This window comes from Phyllobates terribilis, unplaced genomic scaffold (genome assembly GCF_046119375.1).
Source record: "Phyllobates terribilis strain yellow unplaced genomic scaffold, ASM4611937v1 Scaffold_8__6_contigs__length_399053987, whole genome shotgun sequence".
Taxonomy (NCBI): Eukaryota; Metazoa; Chordata; class Amphibia; order Anura; family Dendrobatidae; genus Phyllobates; species Phyllobates terribilis.
Genome location: NW_027362768.1, coordinates 197867461 through 197885787, shown reverse-complemented (window position 1 = coordinate 197885787; position 18327 = coordinate 197867461). Strand labels below are relative to the sequence as shown.

At 53.1% G+C, this 18327-nt stretch overlaps 1 protein-coding gene across 1 annotated transcript in view; it reads left to right on the top strand.

Moving 5' to 3' along the window:
* KIF2C (kinesin family member 2C) overlaps positions 1 to 18327 on the top strand; it is a 31745-nt gene that overhangs the window by 10525 nt on the left and 2893 nt on the right. The window contains 19 exon segments of the mRNA XM_073644023.1: positions 6526 to 6639; positions 6740 to 6847; positions 6920 to 6991; positions 6994 to 7019; positions 7316 to 7328; positions 7331 to 7357; positions 7360 to 7409; positions 8026 to 8080; positions 8158 to 8320; positions 8384 to 8474; positions 10254 to 10317; positions 10437 to 10528; positions 10622 to 10764; positions 11009 to 11213; positions 11362 to 11472; positions 11756 to 11823; positions 12111 to 12222; positions 12458 to 12571; positions 13290 to 13413. Of these exon segments, the coding sequence (XP_073500124.1) occupies positions 6526 to 6639; positions 6740 to 6847; positions 6920 to 6991; positions 6994 to 7019; positions 7316 to 7328; positions 7331 to 7357; positions 7360 to 7409; positions 8026 to 8080; positions 8158 to 8320; positions 8384 to 8474; positions 10254 to 10317; positions 10437 to 10528; positions 10622 to 10764; positions 11009 to 11213; positions 11362 to 11472; positions 11756 to 11823; positions 12111 to 12222; positions 12458 to 12571; positions 13290 to 13413 (1752 nt within the window).

The following is an 18327-nucleotide window of genomic DNA, read 5'->3' as shown; positions in this document are numbered from 1 at the left end:
AAGGCTCCAGCGGGGTTGTGACTGCAGCTCTGGGGGGGATAAGGCTCCAGCGGGGTTGTGACTGCAGCTCTGGGGGGGATAAGGCTCCAGCGGGGTTGTGACTGCAGCTCTGGGGGGGATAAGGCTCCAGCGGGGTTGTGACTGCAGCTCTGGGGGGATAAGGCTCCAGCGGGTTGTGACTGCAGCTCTGGGGGGATAAGGCTCCAGCGGGGTTGTGACTGCAGCTCTGGGGGGATAAGGCTCCAGCGGGGTTGTGACTGCAGCTCTGGGGGGATAAGGCTCCAGCGGGGTTGTGACTGCAGCTCTGGGGGGGATAAGGCTCCAGCGGGTTGTGACTGCAGCTCTGGGGGGATAAGGCTCCAGCGGGTTGTGACTGCAGCTCTGGGGGAGATAAGGCTCCAGCGGGTTGTGACTGTAGCTCTGGATGTGACTGGGGGGATAAGGCTCCAGTGGGGTTGTGACTGCAGCTCTGGGGAGATAAGGCTCCAGAGGGGTTGTGACTGCTGCTCTGGTAGGGGGGGGAGGGATAAGGCTCCAGCGGGGTTGTGACTGCAGCTCTGGGGGGGATAAGGCTCCAGCGGGTTGTGACTGCAGCTCTGGGGGGGGATAAGGCTCCAGCGGGGTTGTGACTGCAGCTCTGGGGGGGGATAAGGCTCCAGCGGGTTGTGACTGCAGCTCTGGGGGGGATAAGGCTCCAGCGGGGTTGTGACTGCAGCTCTGGGGGGATAAGGCTCCAGCGGGGTTGTGACTGCAGCTCTGGGGGGGATAAGGCTCCAGCGGGGTTGTGACTGCAGCTCTGGGGGGATAAGGCTCCAGCGGGGTTGTGACTGCAGCTCTGGGGGGGATAAGGCTCCAGCGGGGTTGTGACTGCAGCTCTGGGGGGATAAGGCTCCAGCGGGGTTGTGACTGCAGCTCTGGGGGGGATAAGGCTCCAGCGGGGTTGTGACTGCAGCTCTGGAGGGATAAGGCTCCAGCGGGGGTTGTGACTGCAGCTCTGGGGGAGATAAGGCTCCAGCGGGGTTGTGACTGTAGCTCTGGATGTGACTGGGGGATAAGGCTCCAGTGGGGTTGTGACTGCAGCTCTGGGGGAGATAAGGCTCCAGAGGGGTTGTGACTGCTGCTCTGGTAGGGGGGGAGGGATAAGGCTCCAGTGGGGTTGTGACTGCTGCTCTGGTAGGGGGGGAGGGATAAGGCTCCAGCGGGGTTGTGACTGCAGCTCTGGGGGGGGGATAAGGCTCCAGCGGGGTTGTGACTGCAGCTCTGGGGGGGATAAGGCTCCAGCGGGGTTGTGACTGCAGCTCTGGGGGGGATAAGGCTCCAGCGGGTTGTGACTGCAGCTCAGGGGGGATAAGGCTCCAGCGGGGTTGTGACTGCAACTCTGGGGGGAGTAAGGCTCCAGCGGGGTTGTGACTGCAGCTCTGGGGGGATAAGGCTCCAGCGGGGTTGTGACTGCAGCTCTGGAGGGATAAGGCTCCAGCGGGGTTGTGACTGCAGCTCTGGGGGAGATAAGGCTCCAGCGGGGGTTGTGACTGTAGCTCTGGATGTGACTGGGGGATAAGGCTCCAGTGGGGTTGTGACTGCAGCTCTGGGGGAGATAAGGCTCCAGAGGGGTTGTGACTGCTGCTCTGGTAGGGGGGGAGGGATAAGGCTCCAGTGGGGTTGTGACTGCTGCTCTGGTAGGGGGGGGGAGGGATAAGGCTCCAGCGGGGTTGTGACTGCAGCTCTGGGGTGGATAAGGCTCCAGCGGGGTTGTGACTGCAGCTCTGGGGGGGATAAGGCTCCAGCGGGGTTGTGACTGCAGCTCTGGGGGGGATAAGGCTCCAGCGGGGTTGTGACTGCAGCTCTGGGGGGGATAAGGCTCCAGCGGGGTTGTGACTGCAGCTCTGGGGGGATAAGGCTCCAGCGGGGTTGTGACTGCAGCTCTGGGGGGGATAAGGCTCCAGCGGGGTTGTGACTGCAGCTCTGGAGGGATAAGGCTCCAGCGGGGTTGTGACTGCAGCTCTGGGGGAGATAAGGCTCCAGCGGGGTTGTGACTGCAGCTCTGGGGGAGATAAGGCTCCAGCGGGGTTGTGACTGCAGCTCTGGGGGGATAAGGCTCCAGCGGGGTTGTGACTGCAGCTCTGGGGGGGATAAGGCTCCAGCGGGGTTGTGACTGCAGCTCTGGGGGGGATAAGGCTCCAGCGGGGTTGTGACTGCAGCTCTGGGGGGGATAAGGCTCCAGCGGGGTTGTGACTGCAGCTCTGGGGGGGATAAGGCTCCAGCGGGGTTGTGACTGCAGCTCTGGGGGGGATAAGGCTCCAGCGGGGTTGTGACTGCAGCTCTGGAGGGATAAGGCTCCAGCGGGGTTGTGACTGCAGCTCTGGGGGAGATAAGGCTCCAGCGGGGTTGTGACTGTAGCTCTGGATGTGACTGGGGGATAAGGCTCCAGAGGGGTTGTGACTGCTGCTCTGGTAGGGGGGGGAGGGATAAGGCTCCAGTGGGGTTGTGACTGCTGCTCTGGTAGGGGGGGGAGGGATAAGGCTCCAGCGGGGTTGTGACTGCAGCTCTGGGGTGGATAAGGCTCCAGCGGGGTTGTGACTGCAGCTCTGGGGGGGATAAGGCTCCAGCGGGGTTGTGACTGCAGCTCTGGGGGGGATAAGGCTCCAGCGGGGTTGTGACTGCAGCTCTGGGGGGGATAAGGCTCCAGCGGGGTTGTGACTGCAGCTCTGGGGGGGATAAGGCTCCAGCGGGGTTGTGACTGCAGCTCGGGGGGGATAAGGCTCCAGCGGGGTTGTGACTGCAGCTCTGGGGGGGATAAGGCTCTAGCGGGGTTGTGACTGCAGCTCTGGTAGGGGATAAGGCTCCAGCGGGGTTGTGACTGCAGCTCTGGTAGGGGGATAAGGCTCCAGCGGGGTTGTGACTGCAGCTCTGGAGGGATAAGGCTCCAGCGGGGTTGTGACTGCAGCTCTGGGGGAGATAAGGCTCCAGCGGGGTTGTGACTGCAGCTCTGGATGTGACTGGGGGATAAGGCTCCAGTGGGGTTTGTGACTGCAGCTCTGGGGGAGATAAGGCTCCAGAGGGGTTGTGACTGCTGCTCTGGTAGGGGGGGGAGGGATAAGGCTCCAGTGGGGTTGTGACTGCTGCTCTGGTAGGGGGGGGAGGGATAAGGCTCCAGCGGGGTTGTGACTGCAGCTCTGGGGGGATAAGGCTCCAGCGGGGTTGTGACTGCAGCTCTGGGGGGGATAAGGCTCCAGCGGGTTGTGACTGCAGCTCTGGGGGGGATAAGGCTCCAGCGGGGTTGTGAGTGCAGCTCTGGGGGGGATAAGGCTCCAGCGGGGTTGTGACTGCAGCTCTGGAGGGATAAGGCTCCAGCGGGGTTGTGACTGCAGCTCTGGGGGAGATAAGGCTCCAGTGGGGTTGTGACTGTAGCTCTGGATGTGACTGGGGGATAAGGCTCCAGAGGGGTTGTGACTGCTGCTCTGGGGGGGGGGGGGATAAGGCTCCAGCGGGGTTGTGACTGCAGCTCTGGGGGGATAAGGCTCCAGCGGGGTTGTGACTGCAGCTCTGGGGGGGATAAGGCTCCAGCGGGTTGTGACTGCAGCTCTGGGGGGATAAGGCTCCAGCGGGGTTGTGACTGCAGCTCTGGGGGGGATAAGGCTCCAGCGGGGTTGTGACTGCAGCTCTGGGGGGGATAAGGCTCCAGCGGGGTTGTGACTGCAGCTCTGGGGGGGATAAGGCTCCAGCGGGGTTGTGACTGCAGCTCTGGAGGGATAAGGCTCCAGCGGGGTTGTGACTGCCAGCTCTGGGGGAGATAAGGCTCCAGCGGGGTTGTGACTGTAGCTCTGGATGTGACTGGGGGATAAGGCTCCAAGAGGGGTTGTGACTGCTGCTCTGGTAGGGGGGGAGGGATAAGGCTCCAGTGGGGTTGTGACTGCTGCTCTGGTAGGGGGGGAGGGATAAGGCTCCAGCGGGGTTGTGACTGCAGCTCTGGGGTGGATAAGGCTCCAGCGGGGTTGTGACTGCAGCTCTGGGGGGGATAAGGCTCCAGCGGGGTTGTGACTGCAGCTCTGGGGGGGATAAGGCTCCAGCGGGGTTGTGACTGCAGCTCTGGGGGGATAAGGCTCCAGCGGGGTTGTGACTGCAGCTCGGGGGGGATAAGGCTCCAGCGGGGTTGTGACTGCAGCTCTGGGGGGATAAGGCTCTAGCGGGGTTGTGACTGCAGCTCTGGTAGGGGAATAAGGCTCCAGCGGGGTTGTGACTGCAGCTCTGGTAGGGGATAAGGCTCCAGCGGGTTGTGACTGCAGCTCTGGAGGGATAAGGCTCCAGCGGGTTGTGACTGCAGCTCTGGGGGAGATAAGGCTCCAGCGGGGTTGTGACTGCAGCTCTGGATGTGACTGGGGGATAAGGCTCCAGTGGGTTGTGACTGCAGCTCTGGGGGAGATAAGGCTCCAGAGGGGTTGTGACTGCTGCTCTGGTAGGGGGGGAGGGATAGGCTCCAGTGGGGTTGTGACTGCTGCTCTGGTAGGGGGGGGAGGGATAAGGCTCCAGCGGGGTTGTGACTGCAGCTCTGGGGGGATAAGGCTCCAGCGGGGTTGTGACTGCAGCTCTGGGGGGGATAAGGCTCCAGCGGGGTTGTGACTGCAGCTCTGGGGGGGATAAGGCTCCAGCGGGGTGTGAGCTGCAGCTCTGGAGGGATAAGGCTCCAGCGGGGTTGTGACTGCAGCTCTGGGGGAGATAAGGCTCCAGTGGGGTTGTGACTGTAGCTCTGGATGTGACTGGGGGATAAGGCTCCAGAGGGGTTGTGACTGCTGCTCTGGGGGGGGGGGGATAAGTCTCCAGTGGGGTTGTGACTGCAGCTCTGGGGGGGATAAGGCTCCAGCGGGGTTGTGACTGCAGCTCTGGGGGGATAAGGCTCCAGCGGGGTTGTGACTGCAGCTCTGGGGGGGATAAGGCTCCAGCGGGTTGTGACTGCAGCTCTGGGGGGATAAGGCTCCAGCGGGGTTGTGACTGCAGCTCTGGGGGGGATAAGGCTCCAGCGGGGTTGTGACTGCAGCTCTGGAGGGATAAGGCTCCAGCGGGTTGTGACTGCAGCTCTGGGGGGGATAAGGCTCCAGCGTGGTTGTGACTGCAGCTCGGGGGGGATAAGGCTCCAGCGGGGTTGTGACTGCAGCTCGGGGGGGGATAAGGCTCCAGCGGGGTTGTGACTGCAGCTCTGGGGGGGATAAGGCTCCAGCGGGGTTGTGACTGCAGCTCTGGGGGGGGGGGGGGGGGGATAAGGCTCCAGCGGGGTTGTGACTGCAGCTCTGGATGTGACTGGGGGATAAGGCTCCAGTGGGGTTGTGACTGCAGCTCTGGGGAGATAAGGCTCCAGAGGGGTGTGACTGCTGCTCTGGTAGGGGGGGAGGGATAAGGCTCCAGTGGGGTTGTGACTGCTGCTCTGGTAGGGGGGGAGGGATAAGGCTCCAGTGGGGTTGTGACTGCTGCTCTGGGGGGGGGGGGGGGGATAAGGCTCCAGCGGGGTTGTGACTGCAGCTCTGGGGGGGGATAAGGCTCCAGCGGGGTTGTGACTGCAGCTCTGGAGGGATAAGGCTCCAGCGGGGTTGTGACTGCAGCTCTGGATGTGACTGGGGGATAAGGCTCCAGCGGGGTTGTGACTGCTGCTCTGGGGAGATAAGGCTCCAGCGGGGTTGTGACTGCTGCTCTGGGGGAGATAAGGCTCCCAGCGGGGTTGTGACTGCTGCTCTGGGGGAGATAAGGCTCCAGCGGGGTTGTGACTGCTGCTCTGGGGGGGGAGGGATAAGGCTCCAGTGGGGTTGTGACTGCAGCTCTGGGGAGATAAGGCTCCAGCGGGGTTGTGACTGCTGCTCTGGGGGAGATAAGGCTCCAGCGGGGTTGTGACTGCTGCTCTGGGGGAGATAAGGCTCCAGCGGGGTTGTGCCTGCTGCTCTGGGGGGGGGGGAGGGATAAGGCTCCAGAGGGGTTGTGACTGCAGCTCTGGGGGGGGAGGGATAAGGCTCCAGTGGGGTTGTGACTGCAGCTCTGGGGGGGGGGAGGGATAAGGCTCCAGTGGGGTTGTGACTGCAGCTCTGGGGGGGATAAGGCTCCAGCGGGGTTGTGACTGCAGCTCTGGGGGGATAAGGCTCCAGCGGGGTTGTGACTGCAGCTCTGGGGGGGATAAGGCTCCAGCGGGGTTGTGACTGCAGCTCTGGGGGGGATAAGGCTCCAGTGGGGTTGTGACTGCAGCTCTGGGGGGGATAAGGCTCCGCGGGCTTGTGACTCTGGTTCAGTACAAGGACTTGTTGGATTCCCTTTGGTCCCTGCTCCTGTAATCACTGTGCAGTTATGGTGCCGGTCGCGGCCTCTCCTTGCTGTTTGGGGCTTTCACACTTTTCTAAACCCTTTTCACCCCAGTCTGTCTCCCCTGCGCAGCCACGTCTCTAATCTGGTGTCACCCCCCACCACCACCACCACCACTTTTCTCGCGTTTCTTGCTGGTGTTGGAGCTTTTGTCCACATGTGACGTTTAGTTGTCCGGTCGTGTTTCAGCTCTGCGTGGACGCTCCACCAGGATGACCGCCATTCCTGAGACTCTCCTGGCGGACCAGCAGATGGATGTGGAGGTGACACCGCAGCCCGCCAAGCAGCCCAACCTCCATGCTGGTGAGTCTCGTTCTTTCTCCTGCGGCGTTGAGGTTAATTGTGGGGTATTTCCAGCAATCCCGCTGTGTGCGCATAGCGTGACCTGGATCCTCGCCCCCAGGTGTCAGAACGCGATCCACGAAACTGAGCAGCGTCGGCGAGCAACGACTTCTACCGCGAGTGACTGAGACAGGCGACGACTCCACCTGCTCTAATGTGAAGAACCAAGGTGACCATCGGGAGCCATGAGAGAGGGCGCATCTGCTGGGAAAGCACAACATTTTATTTCATTTCTTTCCAGGTAGAAGAAAATCCAATATAGTCAAAGAAATGGAAAAAATGAAAAGTAAACGAGAGGAGCAGCGAGCGCAGAACACGAGCTGCGGAGCAAGCGCGCGCAGGTCTGGTGGCTGCAGAACACGGGCGACGGCCTGTGTGCGGGCGACTGTCACCATTAGATTGTCCCCACCCCACCTTCACCCTGGCACTTCCAGCGCTGCTTATCTTGGGGGTAATATTTAATAAAAGACAGGAAATATCTCCGTTCCCACTGAGATTGTAGATCTACAGGTGTTCTGTGTGTGAACGGTCACCAGAACCAACGTGAGAGGTGTATACATGGCCATACAGCGGGTGTACACTAGGCCTGGTGTGAACGATGCTCTCCTCTCATGTCACTGCCTTTTCTTCTGCGCAGGATTATGACACCAGCGTCCCAACTGGGAATTTGGGAAAATGATCAAGAATTCAGAACAACTCTAGATTGTCAGAGACTCAGCATGAACGACTTGGTAAGACTAATATCAGCCCCTCTTATAACGCTCCAGTACTGATATAACCTCCAGACATTACACCATATGTGACTGATATCAGCCTCTTATAACGCTCCAGTACTGATATAACCTCCAGACATTACATCATATGTGACTAATATCAGCCCCTCTTATAACGCTCCAGTACTGATATAACCTCCAGACATTACACCATATGTGACTGATATCAGCCTCTTATAACGCTCCAGTACTGATATAACCTCCAGACATTACATCATATGTGACTAATATCAGCCCCTCTTATAACGCTCCAGTACTGATATAACCTCCAGACATTACACCATATGTGACTGATATCAGCCTCTTATAACGCTCCAGTACTGATATAACCTCCAGACATTACATCATATGTGACTGATATCAGCTCCTCTTATAACGCTCCAGTACTGATATAACCTCCAGACATTACACCATAGGTGACTGATATCAGCCCCTCTTATAACGCTCCAGTACTGATATAACCTGCCGGCTGTTGCAGACGTTTCATCCTCTTTTTATCGCCGCCTTTGCGCTGTGTGAATAGTCCCTACCACCCGTCTCGTACATCTTATCATCCCCTGATCGTCTCTTCCAGGCAGAAGAGCATCGGATCTGTGTGTGCGTCAGGAAGAGGCCACTGAACAAACAAGGTCGGTGCGGTTTCTTTCGCGGTGGACGTGGTGGGGATGTTGCGCGTCTGGTGTTAACCTTCCCTCCTCCTCCCCAGAACTGTGTAAGAAGGAGATCGACATAATTTCTGTCCCCAGTAAGAGCGTCGTCCTGGTGCACGAGCCGAAGCTGAAGGTGGATCTGACCAAGTTCCTGGAGAACCAGGCCTTCCGCTTTGACTACACGTTCGACGAGAGCGCGTCTAATGACATGGTGTACAGGTAAGATGGCGGCGAGGCCGGCCGCTACCTGTGACATGAAAGTCACGTGTCTGTCGCCTCCAGGTTCACAGCCCGACCTCTGGTCCAGTCCATATTTGAAGGAGGGAAAGCCACTTGTTTTGCTTACGGCCAAACTGGGAGCGGTAAAACACATGTGAGTAGCGACTTCACCTGGAGAAGAAACACTAGTAAGGGGGGGACTCGCCATGTACAGTGCTGGCCAAAAGTATTGGCACCCCTGCAATTCTGTCAGATAATACTCAGTTTCTTCCTGAAAATGATTGCAATCACTAATTCTTTGGTCTTATTCTCTTCATTTAATTTGTCTTCAATGAAAAAACACAAAAAGAATTGTCCTAAAGGCAAATTGGATATAATTCCACACCAAACCTAAAGGGGGTGGACAAAAGTATTGGCACCCTTTGAAAAATCCTGTGATGCTTCTGTAATTGGTGTAATTAACAGCACCTGTAACTTACCTGTGGCACCTAACAGGTGTTGGCAATAACTAAATCACACTTGCAGCCAGTTAACATGGATTAAAGTTGACTCACCTCTGTCCTGTGTCCTTGTGTGACCACATTGAGCATGGAGAAAAGAAAGAAGACCAAAGAACTGTCTGAGGACTTGAGGAAGCATGAGCAATCTCAAGGCTACAAGTCCATCTCCAAAGACCTGAATGTTCCTGTGTCTTCCGTGCGCAGTGTCACCAAGAAGTTTAAAGCCCATGGCACTGTGGCTAACCTCCCTAGATGTGGACGGAAAAGAAAAATTGGCGAGAGATTTCAACGCAAGATTGTGCGGATGGTGGATAAAGAACCTCGACTAACATCCAAACAAGTTCAAGCTGCCCTGCAGTCCGAGGGTACAACAGTGTCAACCCGTACTATCCGTCGGCGTCTGAATGAAAAGGGACTGTATGGTAGGATACCCAGGAAGACCCCACTTCTTACCCCGAGACCTAAAAAAGCCAGGCTGGAGTTTGCCAAAACTTACCTGAGAGCCTAAAACGTTTTGGAAGAATGTTCTCTGGTCAGATGAGACAAAAGTAGAGGTTTTTGGCAAAAAGCATCAACATAGAGTGTACAGGAAAAAAAGAGGCATTCAAAGAAAAGAACACGGTCCCTACAGTCAAACATGGCGGAGGTTCCCTGATGTTTTGGGGTTGCTTTGCTGCCTCTGGCACTGGACTGCTTGACCGTGTGCATGGCATTATGAAGTCTGAAGATGACCAACAAATTTTGCAGCATAATGTAGGGCCCAGTGTGAGAAAGCTGGGTCTCCCTCAGAGGTCATGGGTCTTCCAGCAGGACAATGACACAAAACACACTTCCAAAAGCACTATAAAATGGTTTGAGAGAAAGCACTGGAGACTTCTAAGGTGGCCAGCAATGAGTCCAGACCTGAATCCCATAGAACACCTGTGGAGAGATCTCAAAATGGCAGTGTGGAGAAGGCACCCTTCAAATATCAGGGGCCTGGAGCAGTTTGCCAAAGAAGAATGGTCTACAATTCCAGCAGAGCATGGTAAGAAACTCATTGATGGTTACCGGAAGCGGTTGTTCCCAGTTATTTTGGCTAAAGGTTGTGCAACCAAGTATTAGGCTGAGGGTGCCAATACTTTTGTCCGGCCCTTTTTTGGAGTTTTGTGTGAAATGATCAATGATTTGATTTTTGCTTCATTCTCTTTTGTGTTTTTTCATTGAAGACAAATTAAATGAAGAGAATAAGACCAAAGAATTTGTGATTGCAATCATTTTCAGGAAGAAACTGAGTATTATCTGACAGAATTGCAGGGGTGCCAATACTTTTGGCCAGCACTGTATGTCTCGGGCAGGATGGTGAGGGGAATGGCGTCATTCCTGCAGCTAAACACCATCAAATCTGTCGCAGGAACAGAAAGCCTGTCATATTCATGTTCCCTTCTCTGTAGACGATGGGAGGCGACTTCTTGGGGAAAAGTCAGAATGTCACCAAAGGCGTCTATGCGTTTGCATGTAAGTGCACCGACTTGATTCTCAATCCTGAATGTTTTACTCGGTGAAGGGTAGTGCACGCTGGGTATCTTAGTCCTGTCGGCTGTACCCTGAGCCGCCTTCTGTGTGCATCTCTGCAGCTCGAGACGTCTTCCTCCTCCTCTCTCAGCCGCGGTACAGGGATCTGGATCTGGAAGTGTTTGTGACCTTCTTTGAGATCTACAATGGAAAGGTGGGCTGTTCAGAGGTGTCTTCTCGTTTCCTGGTCAGTTTGCCGTTCCTTTTGGATCTTTCCTTCAAGTAACCGAAAGTTTCTGAATTTCAGGTGTTTGATCTTCTTAATAAAAAAGCGAAGCTGCGGGTCCTGGAGGATGCAAAGCAGGAGGTGCAGGTGGTGGGACTGGTGGAGAAGGAGGTCACCTGTGCAGAGGAAGTCTTCAAAATGATAGAAATTGGCAGCGCCTGCAGGTGAGCGCCATGTGAGACGGATCCAGGAATGACTTACAATAAGAGGCAATTGCATTATAAGCAATTTTTCCCATGCTGTACCATTTGACACAAGGGCTGCGATACTGGCCTGTGGGGACAGTCGGCAGATTGTGGACCGCTCTGCTCAGACTTCTCCCAATATTATAGAGCTGCTCATGGTGCAATTCCCTAAATGTTAGAAGCTCCAGATCAGTGATGGATCCTGATATTTCCTTTATCACAGAACTTCAGGTCAGACCTTTGCAAACAGCAGCTCCTCGCGCTCGCACGCCTGCTTACAGATCATCCTGCGGAGAAGGGGACGGCTGCACGGCAAGTTCTCTCTGGTGGATCTGGCTGGGAACGAGCGAGGAGCCGATACAGCCAGCGCCGACCGCACCACCCGCATGGAAGGAGCGGAGATCAACCGCAGTTTACTGGCATTGAAGGTAACGAAACGACGACGAATGCACACTTAGGCGGCAGTGTCATACTGTGTGCTGGATGTAAAGGGCTGGGCGCCCTCGTTTATCTGTGACGTCTGCTCTGTGCTCAGGTTACTGCTCTTTTCTGACTGCTCGCTGTTATTTCTTGCAGGAATGTATCCGAGCGTTGGGACAGAATAAAGCGCACACCCCGTTCCGAGAGAGCAAACTCACCCAGATCCTGCGCGATTCCTTTATTGGGGAGAATTCTCGGACTTGCATGGTAAGGATTGCAGGTCTGTGATACTGCGGCCATCACTGGTCTGATGAGACCTCGTGGGTATTTAAGGGACTTTCAGCAGCTTGGGCGGCATTTACACAAGACTGCACCAGCCAAGTGTCTTTCAGTCTCACTATTGTCAGGATCTCTGCTTGCTGTCAGTGAGTTCTTACTCGGCTGCCAATTACTCATACTGTCGTGTTAGTAAAGCAGTGTAAATCTGACATTTTCCTCGGGAATTTGATGTGACGTCACCTGATTTCTTATGGACACCTCTCCTTTGCAGATTGCGATGCTTTCTCCTGGGTTCAACTCCTGCGAGTACACACTGAACACGCTGCGATACGCCGACAGGTATGCGCGCTGTTAGATCGAATGATGGCGTCTATCGTTGTGTGAGCAGATGCCAATTACAGGATATCGCTTGTGCATAGACTTTGCCGCTTTGTTCCTTGCACTTAGCTCATTTTGCTTCTGATATATGCAGCAACCATTGTGAGCAGCATACAGTCCTCCCGCAGGGAGCGCCCCCTAGTGGCAGCTGCAGACAGCACTGTATTATGCCTGCCCCCCATGTTAGACCCCTCTCCACACAGTATCGGTGCCCTTCGGTATTAATCACAAAGTACTTTCCTATCCAGAGTGAAGGAGCTGAGTCCCCACAGTGCAGACGATGCCGATAATCAGCAGATGGAGACTGAGAACGAAGCCGACTCTCAATCCAGACTGGAGCAATCTGAGGGCTCGGACAACGTGAGTGACGTCGAGCGGCAGAATGAGAATCTCTGGAAGTGTTCGGCTGACGTCACATGTATGAGAGACTGATGCAGCAAGGATTGTAAACCCGGACGTGTGGATGTGTGGTGCAGAAAATGCAAATGTCCTGTACGATGTCGCAGCTCTCCTGGGGTCCAGACTCTGCTTGGTGTGGATGGATCGCTGCACAACCAGGCAGATCTGCTCTTCAGTGATTACCGTCTCTTTTTAGTTGTCGCTGGAAGATGAGGAACTTTCATCCCACATGAACAGTTTCCAGGCCGCGATGAGCCGTATCGGGGAGCTGGAGGAGAAGACGGTGGAGGAGCTGAGGGACATGGTGCAGGTATGTCCACCGCTGCCAGGATACACTGACCCGTGAATCAAAGGGGGTATCTACTTCTGTGAAGGTGTCGTCACTTAAACGATCACTGAGGGTGCAACCTCTGGCACCTGATCCTAGAAATCAAGGGCCACAATGCTGCATCCCACCTTGTAATCTTTATTCCGCTGCATGGGGGCGTTTGGCCTCCAGCTGCAGCGCGGCTCCATTCAGATGAATTGGTTGTAGATTCCTGCACTGCTGAGCAGAGCCAAGTTAAAGGGGACGCCGCAGCAGATGCCGCAGCAGTGGTCCAACAGCAGCCATGCGTTAAGGAATTCTAAACTTCTGCTGTGGCTTTAGAGGGGTCTCCCACATTGGCTGACTTCATACTCCTTGGGTCCTCTTGGCTATGCACCTTCAGTGCTCAGACCACCGACATGCCCCCCCCCCCCCCCTGCTTTTCCCAGAGATCTGTAATCTATGGAGAAGTCTCACTGCAGCGCGCCCCCCACAGGGCAAACTAAGCAATGCATTGAGCCTTTTCACATCTATACACTAATACTGGTTGCATCCTCCCGAGTAAGGGCAGCTCTGTGCATCCGCTCTACACTCGGGGCCAGAGATGACGTTGCTGCCCTTATGTATAAAGCCCCCCGGCAGGACATGCTTCGCTGCACAGTGGGGTCTGTCCTGAGCCCTGTCGCCTTCATGTTGAATATTCATCTGCTTCTCATTGCAGAAAGCACCGCAATGGCATAAACTGTTGGAGATGACGGAGCAGCCGGATTATGACATGGAGACTTTTGTGTCACAATTAGAGTATCTCCTCCAAGAAGGCACCAAGGTGTTCATGGCCCTCAGTGGTAAGTCGCACGGGGCCTGAGACGTCTGTACAACCCCCAGCATGAAGCGAGTTCTGCTTTAGTTCATAGGTGTTCATGTATGAGGAGGGTACTGTTATAAAGGGTCTTTACACCTTGGTTTACATAGTCCCAAAAGAATAGATGAAGTCACTGTGAACAATTGGAGAATAGAGGAAAGCGAAACGGTCTCCCCAATTGCAGCCTGCAGTGTAAAGAATGGAGGTTAAGATTTGGTGACTATTCAGTCTAGTTGTAAACATCAAACTATAATGTTACAAATTTATCAGTTAAATATTATGAAATAAATGAATAAAATGCAAACGAAACAATGATTGTGTAATATGTAGCTATTGGCGCCGGAATGAAAACCTCCCATTCTTTGCACGGTTTATGGAACAGCAGCCGATCTTCTACTGCAAGTGTGTGAATAACGGCTTAAAGGGAAGCGGTCGGGTCACACAAGGTCTGAGATCCAGGGGATGAGCAGGTTCACATTTGTGGGAAAAGATGGTGTAAAATGTCCATGGCTTTCAGTGGTTGAGTCTTGCCCGTGATGCGGAGATGCTGTCAATCATAGTAGGACCGCCCACTGGACTCCTGTGCGCAAACAAGGATTTAAATGAGAAAATGCATCACTTCTGTATCTTTTCCCCCAAACCCATACATTATTCTGTCTCCTCTATACCGTGCTGGTCACAGATCAGACTGCAATGTGACACGATCCCTTTTAAAGCGGTTGTCTCATCTTGTTAAATGGGTAAAAATTGCAAAGTACTTGTAATCAGCAATTTCAGTCACCCCCTTATTAAAAACTGGGAAGACTTTTTTTTTTTTTTTTTTTTTTTTTTTTTTTATATATTTTAATTATAATGGACTGCTCATTGCCTAGGTTACCAGCCACCTCTGCAGTCTATTCTTGGTGCAGGTCTCCTAATCAAGGAGTGCAGCATTTACAAGCTGTAGAGAAGAGCGCTGCTCTGGCCGGATCGCTGCATGGATAAAGCTGCCCCTGATTGTAGCATCAGAGCTCACAGTTCAGGCCAGCGGTGCCCCCCACTTCTGAAACAAAAATACCCCCCCCCTGTATAAGGGGACTAAAGAGAATTAATGGAAAGTATTTAGCGTTAACTTTGTCCTGAGTTACATAACGGATGAGTCACCATTCACATTTAAAGCTACAGTCACAAAGTAGCAGTTTCTGGTTCTTTATCACTGTACTGTGGAAGCTTTGTGGGTCCTCACAATCCTTGGGCTGAGCGGGTGGTCAGTCCACCACTTGTCAAATGTTATTTATATAGCGCCATTGATGCCATGGTGCTTTACATGAGAAGGGGTTACATACCAGATACAGATATCACTTACAGTAAAGAACTAACAATGATAGACTGGTACAGAGGGAGGAGGACCCTGCCCCTGCGGGCTTACATTCTACAGATACATTGTATATTATTATTATTTATATAGCGCCATTGATGCCATGGTGCTGTACATGAGAAGGGGTTACATACCAGATACAGATATCACTTACAGTAAACTAACAATGATAGACGGGTACAGAGGGAGGAGGACCCTGCCCCTGTGGGCTTACATTCTACAGATACATTGTATATTATTATTATTTATATAGCGCCATTGATGCCATGGTGCTGTACATGAGAAGGGGTTACATACCAGATACAGATATCACTTACAGTAACTAACAATGATAGACGGGTACAGAGGGAGGAGGACCCTGCCCCTGGGGGCTTACATTCTACAGATACATTGTATATTATTATTATTTATATAGCTCCATTGATTCCATGGTACTGTACATGAGAAGGGGTTACATACCAGATACAGATATCACTTACAGTAAAGAACTAACAATGATAGACGGGTACAGAGGGAGGAGGACCCTGCCCCTGGGGGCTTACATTCTACAGATACATTGTATATTATTATTATTTATATAGCTCCATTGATTCCATGGTGCTGTACATGAGAAGGGGTTACATACCAGATACAGATATCACTTACAGTAAAGAACTAACAATGATAGACGGGTACAGAGGGAGGAGGACCCTGCCCCTGGGGGCTTACATTCTAGATACATTGTATATTATTATTATTTATATAGCGCCATTGATTCCATGGCGCTGTACATGAGAAGGGGTTACATACCAGATACAGATATCACTTACAGTAACTAACAATGATAGACGGGTACAGAGGGAGGAGGACCCTGCCCCTGCGAGCTTACATTCTACAGATACATTGTATATTATTATTATTTATATAGTTCCATTGATTCCATGGCGCTGTACATGAGAAGAGGTTACATACCAGATACAGATATCACTTACAGTAAACTAACAATGATAGACGGGACAGAGGGAGGAGGACCCTGCTCTTGGGGGCTTACATTCTACAGGAATGGGGGAGCAGACAGTAGGTTGAGGGGTTGCAGTAGCTCCAGTGTTGAGGAGGCAGCGGGGTCTTGGCCGGCTGTAGCTTGTTTGAAGAGATGGGTTTTCAGGTTCTGTCTGAAGGATCCGGATGTGGTGGATAATCGGATGTGTTGAGGCAGAGAATTCCATAGGACGGGGGATTCTCGGGAGAAATCTTGTAGGTGATTGGGTGAGGAATAAGTGTGGAGGAGAGAAGGAGGTCTTGGGAGGACCAGTGATTATGTAAGGGAATGTATTGGGACATTAGTTCAGAGATGTACGGAGGAGGGAGGTTATGGACGGCTTTGTAGGTCAGTGTTAGTAGTTTGAACTGGATACGCTGGGGGAATGGGAGCCAGTGAAGGGATTTGCAAAGGGGAGTAGCGAGGACAGAGATGGACCAGTCGCGCAGCAGAGTTGAGAATGGACTGGAGGGGTGCGAGAGTGTTAGCAGGTAGGCCACAGAGGAGGATGTTGCAGTAGTCGAGGCGGGAGATGATGAGGACGTGCACAAGCAGTTTAGTAGATTGAGGGGTGAGGAAAGGACGGATTCTGGAAATATTTTTGAGCTGGAGGCGACAGGAGGTGGCGAGAGCTTGGGTGTGGGGTTTGAAGGACAGGGCAGAGTCGAGGGTTACTCCGAGGCTGCGGGTTGCCCCTACTGGGGAATGTGTGATGTCATTTATTGTGAGAAGGATCAGGTGGGGAAGATACGCGAGATGGGGAGGGGAAAGATAATGCGTTCAGCTTTGTCCACATTGAGCTTGAGGTAGCGGGAGGAGGATATGGCTGCTAGACATGCTGGGATTCTGGACAGCAGAGAGGTAGATCCTGGGTGTCATCAGCGTACAGATGGTACTGGAAGCCATGGGAATTTGAGTTGTCCCAGGCTTTAGGGTATAGATGGAGAAGAGTAGGGGTCCTAGGACAGAGCCTTGAAGGACTCCAACAGAGAGGTGGTGGGGTGAGGAGGTAGTGTGGGAGTGGAAGACGCTAAATGTGCGGTTGGAAAAGTATGAGGAGATCCAGGATAGGGCAAGGTCTTTAACACCAAAGGAAGAGCGGATCTGTACTAGGAGGCAGTGGTCAACTGTATGTAAAGTAGAGGGAGGACAGGTCAAGAAGGAGTACAGAGAATTGTCTGTTAGCTTTGGCTGTAAGTCATTAGTAATTTTAGTAAGGGCAGTTTCAGTGAAATGATGGGAGCGGAAGCCGGATTGTCGAAGAGAGTTAGATGAGAAGTGGGAGGAAAGTTCAGCGTGAACGTGTTGCTCAAGGAGTTTGGAGACAAATGGGAGCAGCGATATGGGGCGATAGCTGGACAGGGCGGTTGGGTCGAGGGATGGCTTTTTGAGGATGAGCATGATTGTGGCATGTTTGAAGGCAGCGGGGAAGGTACCAGAAGATTGGTGATGGGTTGAAGAGATGGGTTAGGGATGGGATGAGTGTGGGGGTGGGGTTGGGGAGGAGATGGGATGAGTGTGGGGGTGGGGTTGGGGAGGAGATGGGGTCGAGTGCACAAGTGGTGAGGTGTGATTTGAAGAGGGGATGAGTAAGGTCTCTTTCTGTGATGTTGGGAAGGGAGGTTATGGGGCAGGGCAATGGTCTGGGAAACAAAGGGGTTGTGGTGGTCGGACAGTAAAGACTTGCTGTGTTTGGTCAATCTTGTATTTGAAGTGTCTCAAAGTCCTCAGCAGAGATAGTGGAGGAGTTAGAAGTGATGAATAGCTGTTTGGGGGTTGTAGGATAGGGAAGATATGAGGGTTGTGAAGTCGGCCTGTTTAGCAGAGGTGAGTGCTGATTTGAATGCGAGTGTTGCTTGTTTGAAAGCAGTGAAGTCCTCTTGAGAATGTGTTTTCTTCCAATGCCGCTCTGCAACCCTGGATGCTTGCCAAAGCTGTTTAGTGAGGTTGTTGTGCCAGGGTTGCCTGTTGACTCGACAGAGTCAATAGCTGATGCGAGAGTGGCATTGTAGAAAGCAGTGGTGCTGTCTGTGTCATGGAGTGAGGATATGGATGTCAGTGATAGGCTATGTGCCCACGATGCAGAAAAGCTCTGGAATTTTTCCTGAGCGTTTCTGCATCTCCCTGGCATAAAAAAAACGCATGTGGATTGTACATGCGTTTTCCTGCCAGGGACATGCGGATGTGAAGCGTTCTTCACTTGCATTTCTGCATGCAGGTTGTCAAGCGCTTTCCAAGCGATTTTAGCATCACTTGGAAAGTGCTTGACAACTTGGTCACACTATATAAATCAATGCAAACGGCATGGATTTATACAGTGCCTACAAGTAGTATTCAACCCCCTGCAGATTTAGCTGGTTTGATAAGATGCAAATAAGTTAGAGCCTTCAAACTGCAAACGAGAGTAGGTTTTATGAACAGAAGCATAAATCTTACAAACCAAAACGTTATGTTGCTCAGTTGAATTTTATTAAATTTTAAACATAAAAGTGTGGGTCAATTATTATTCAACCCCTATGTTT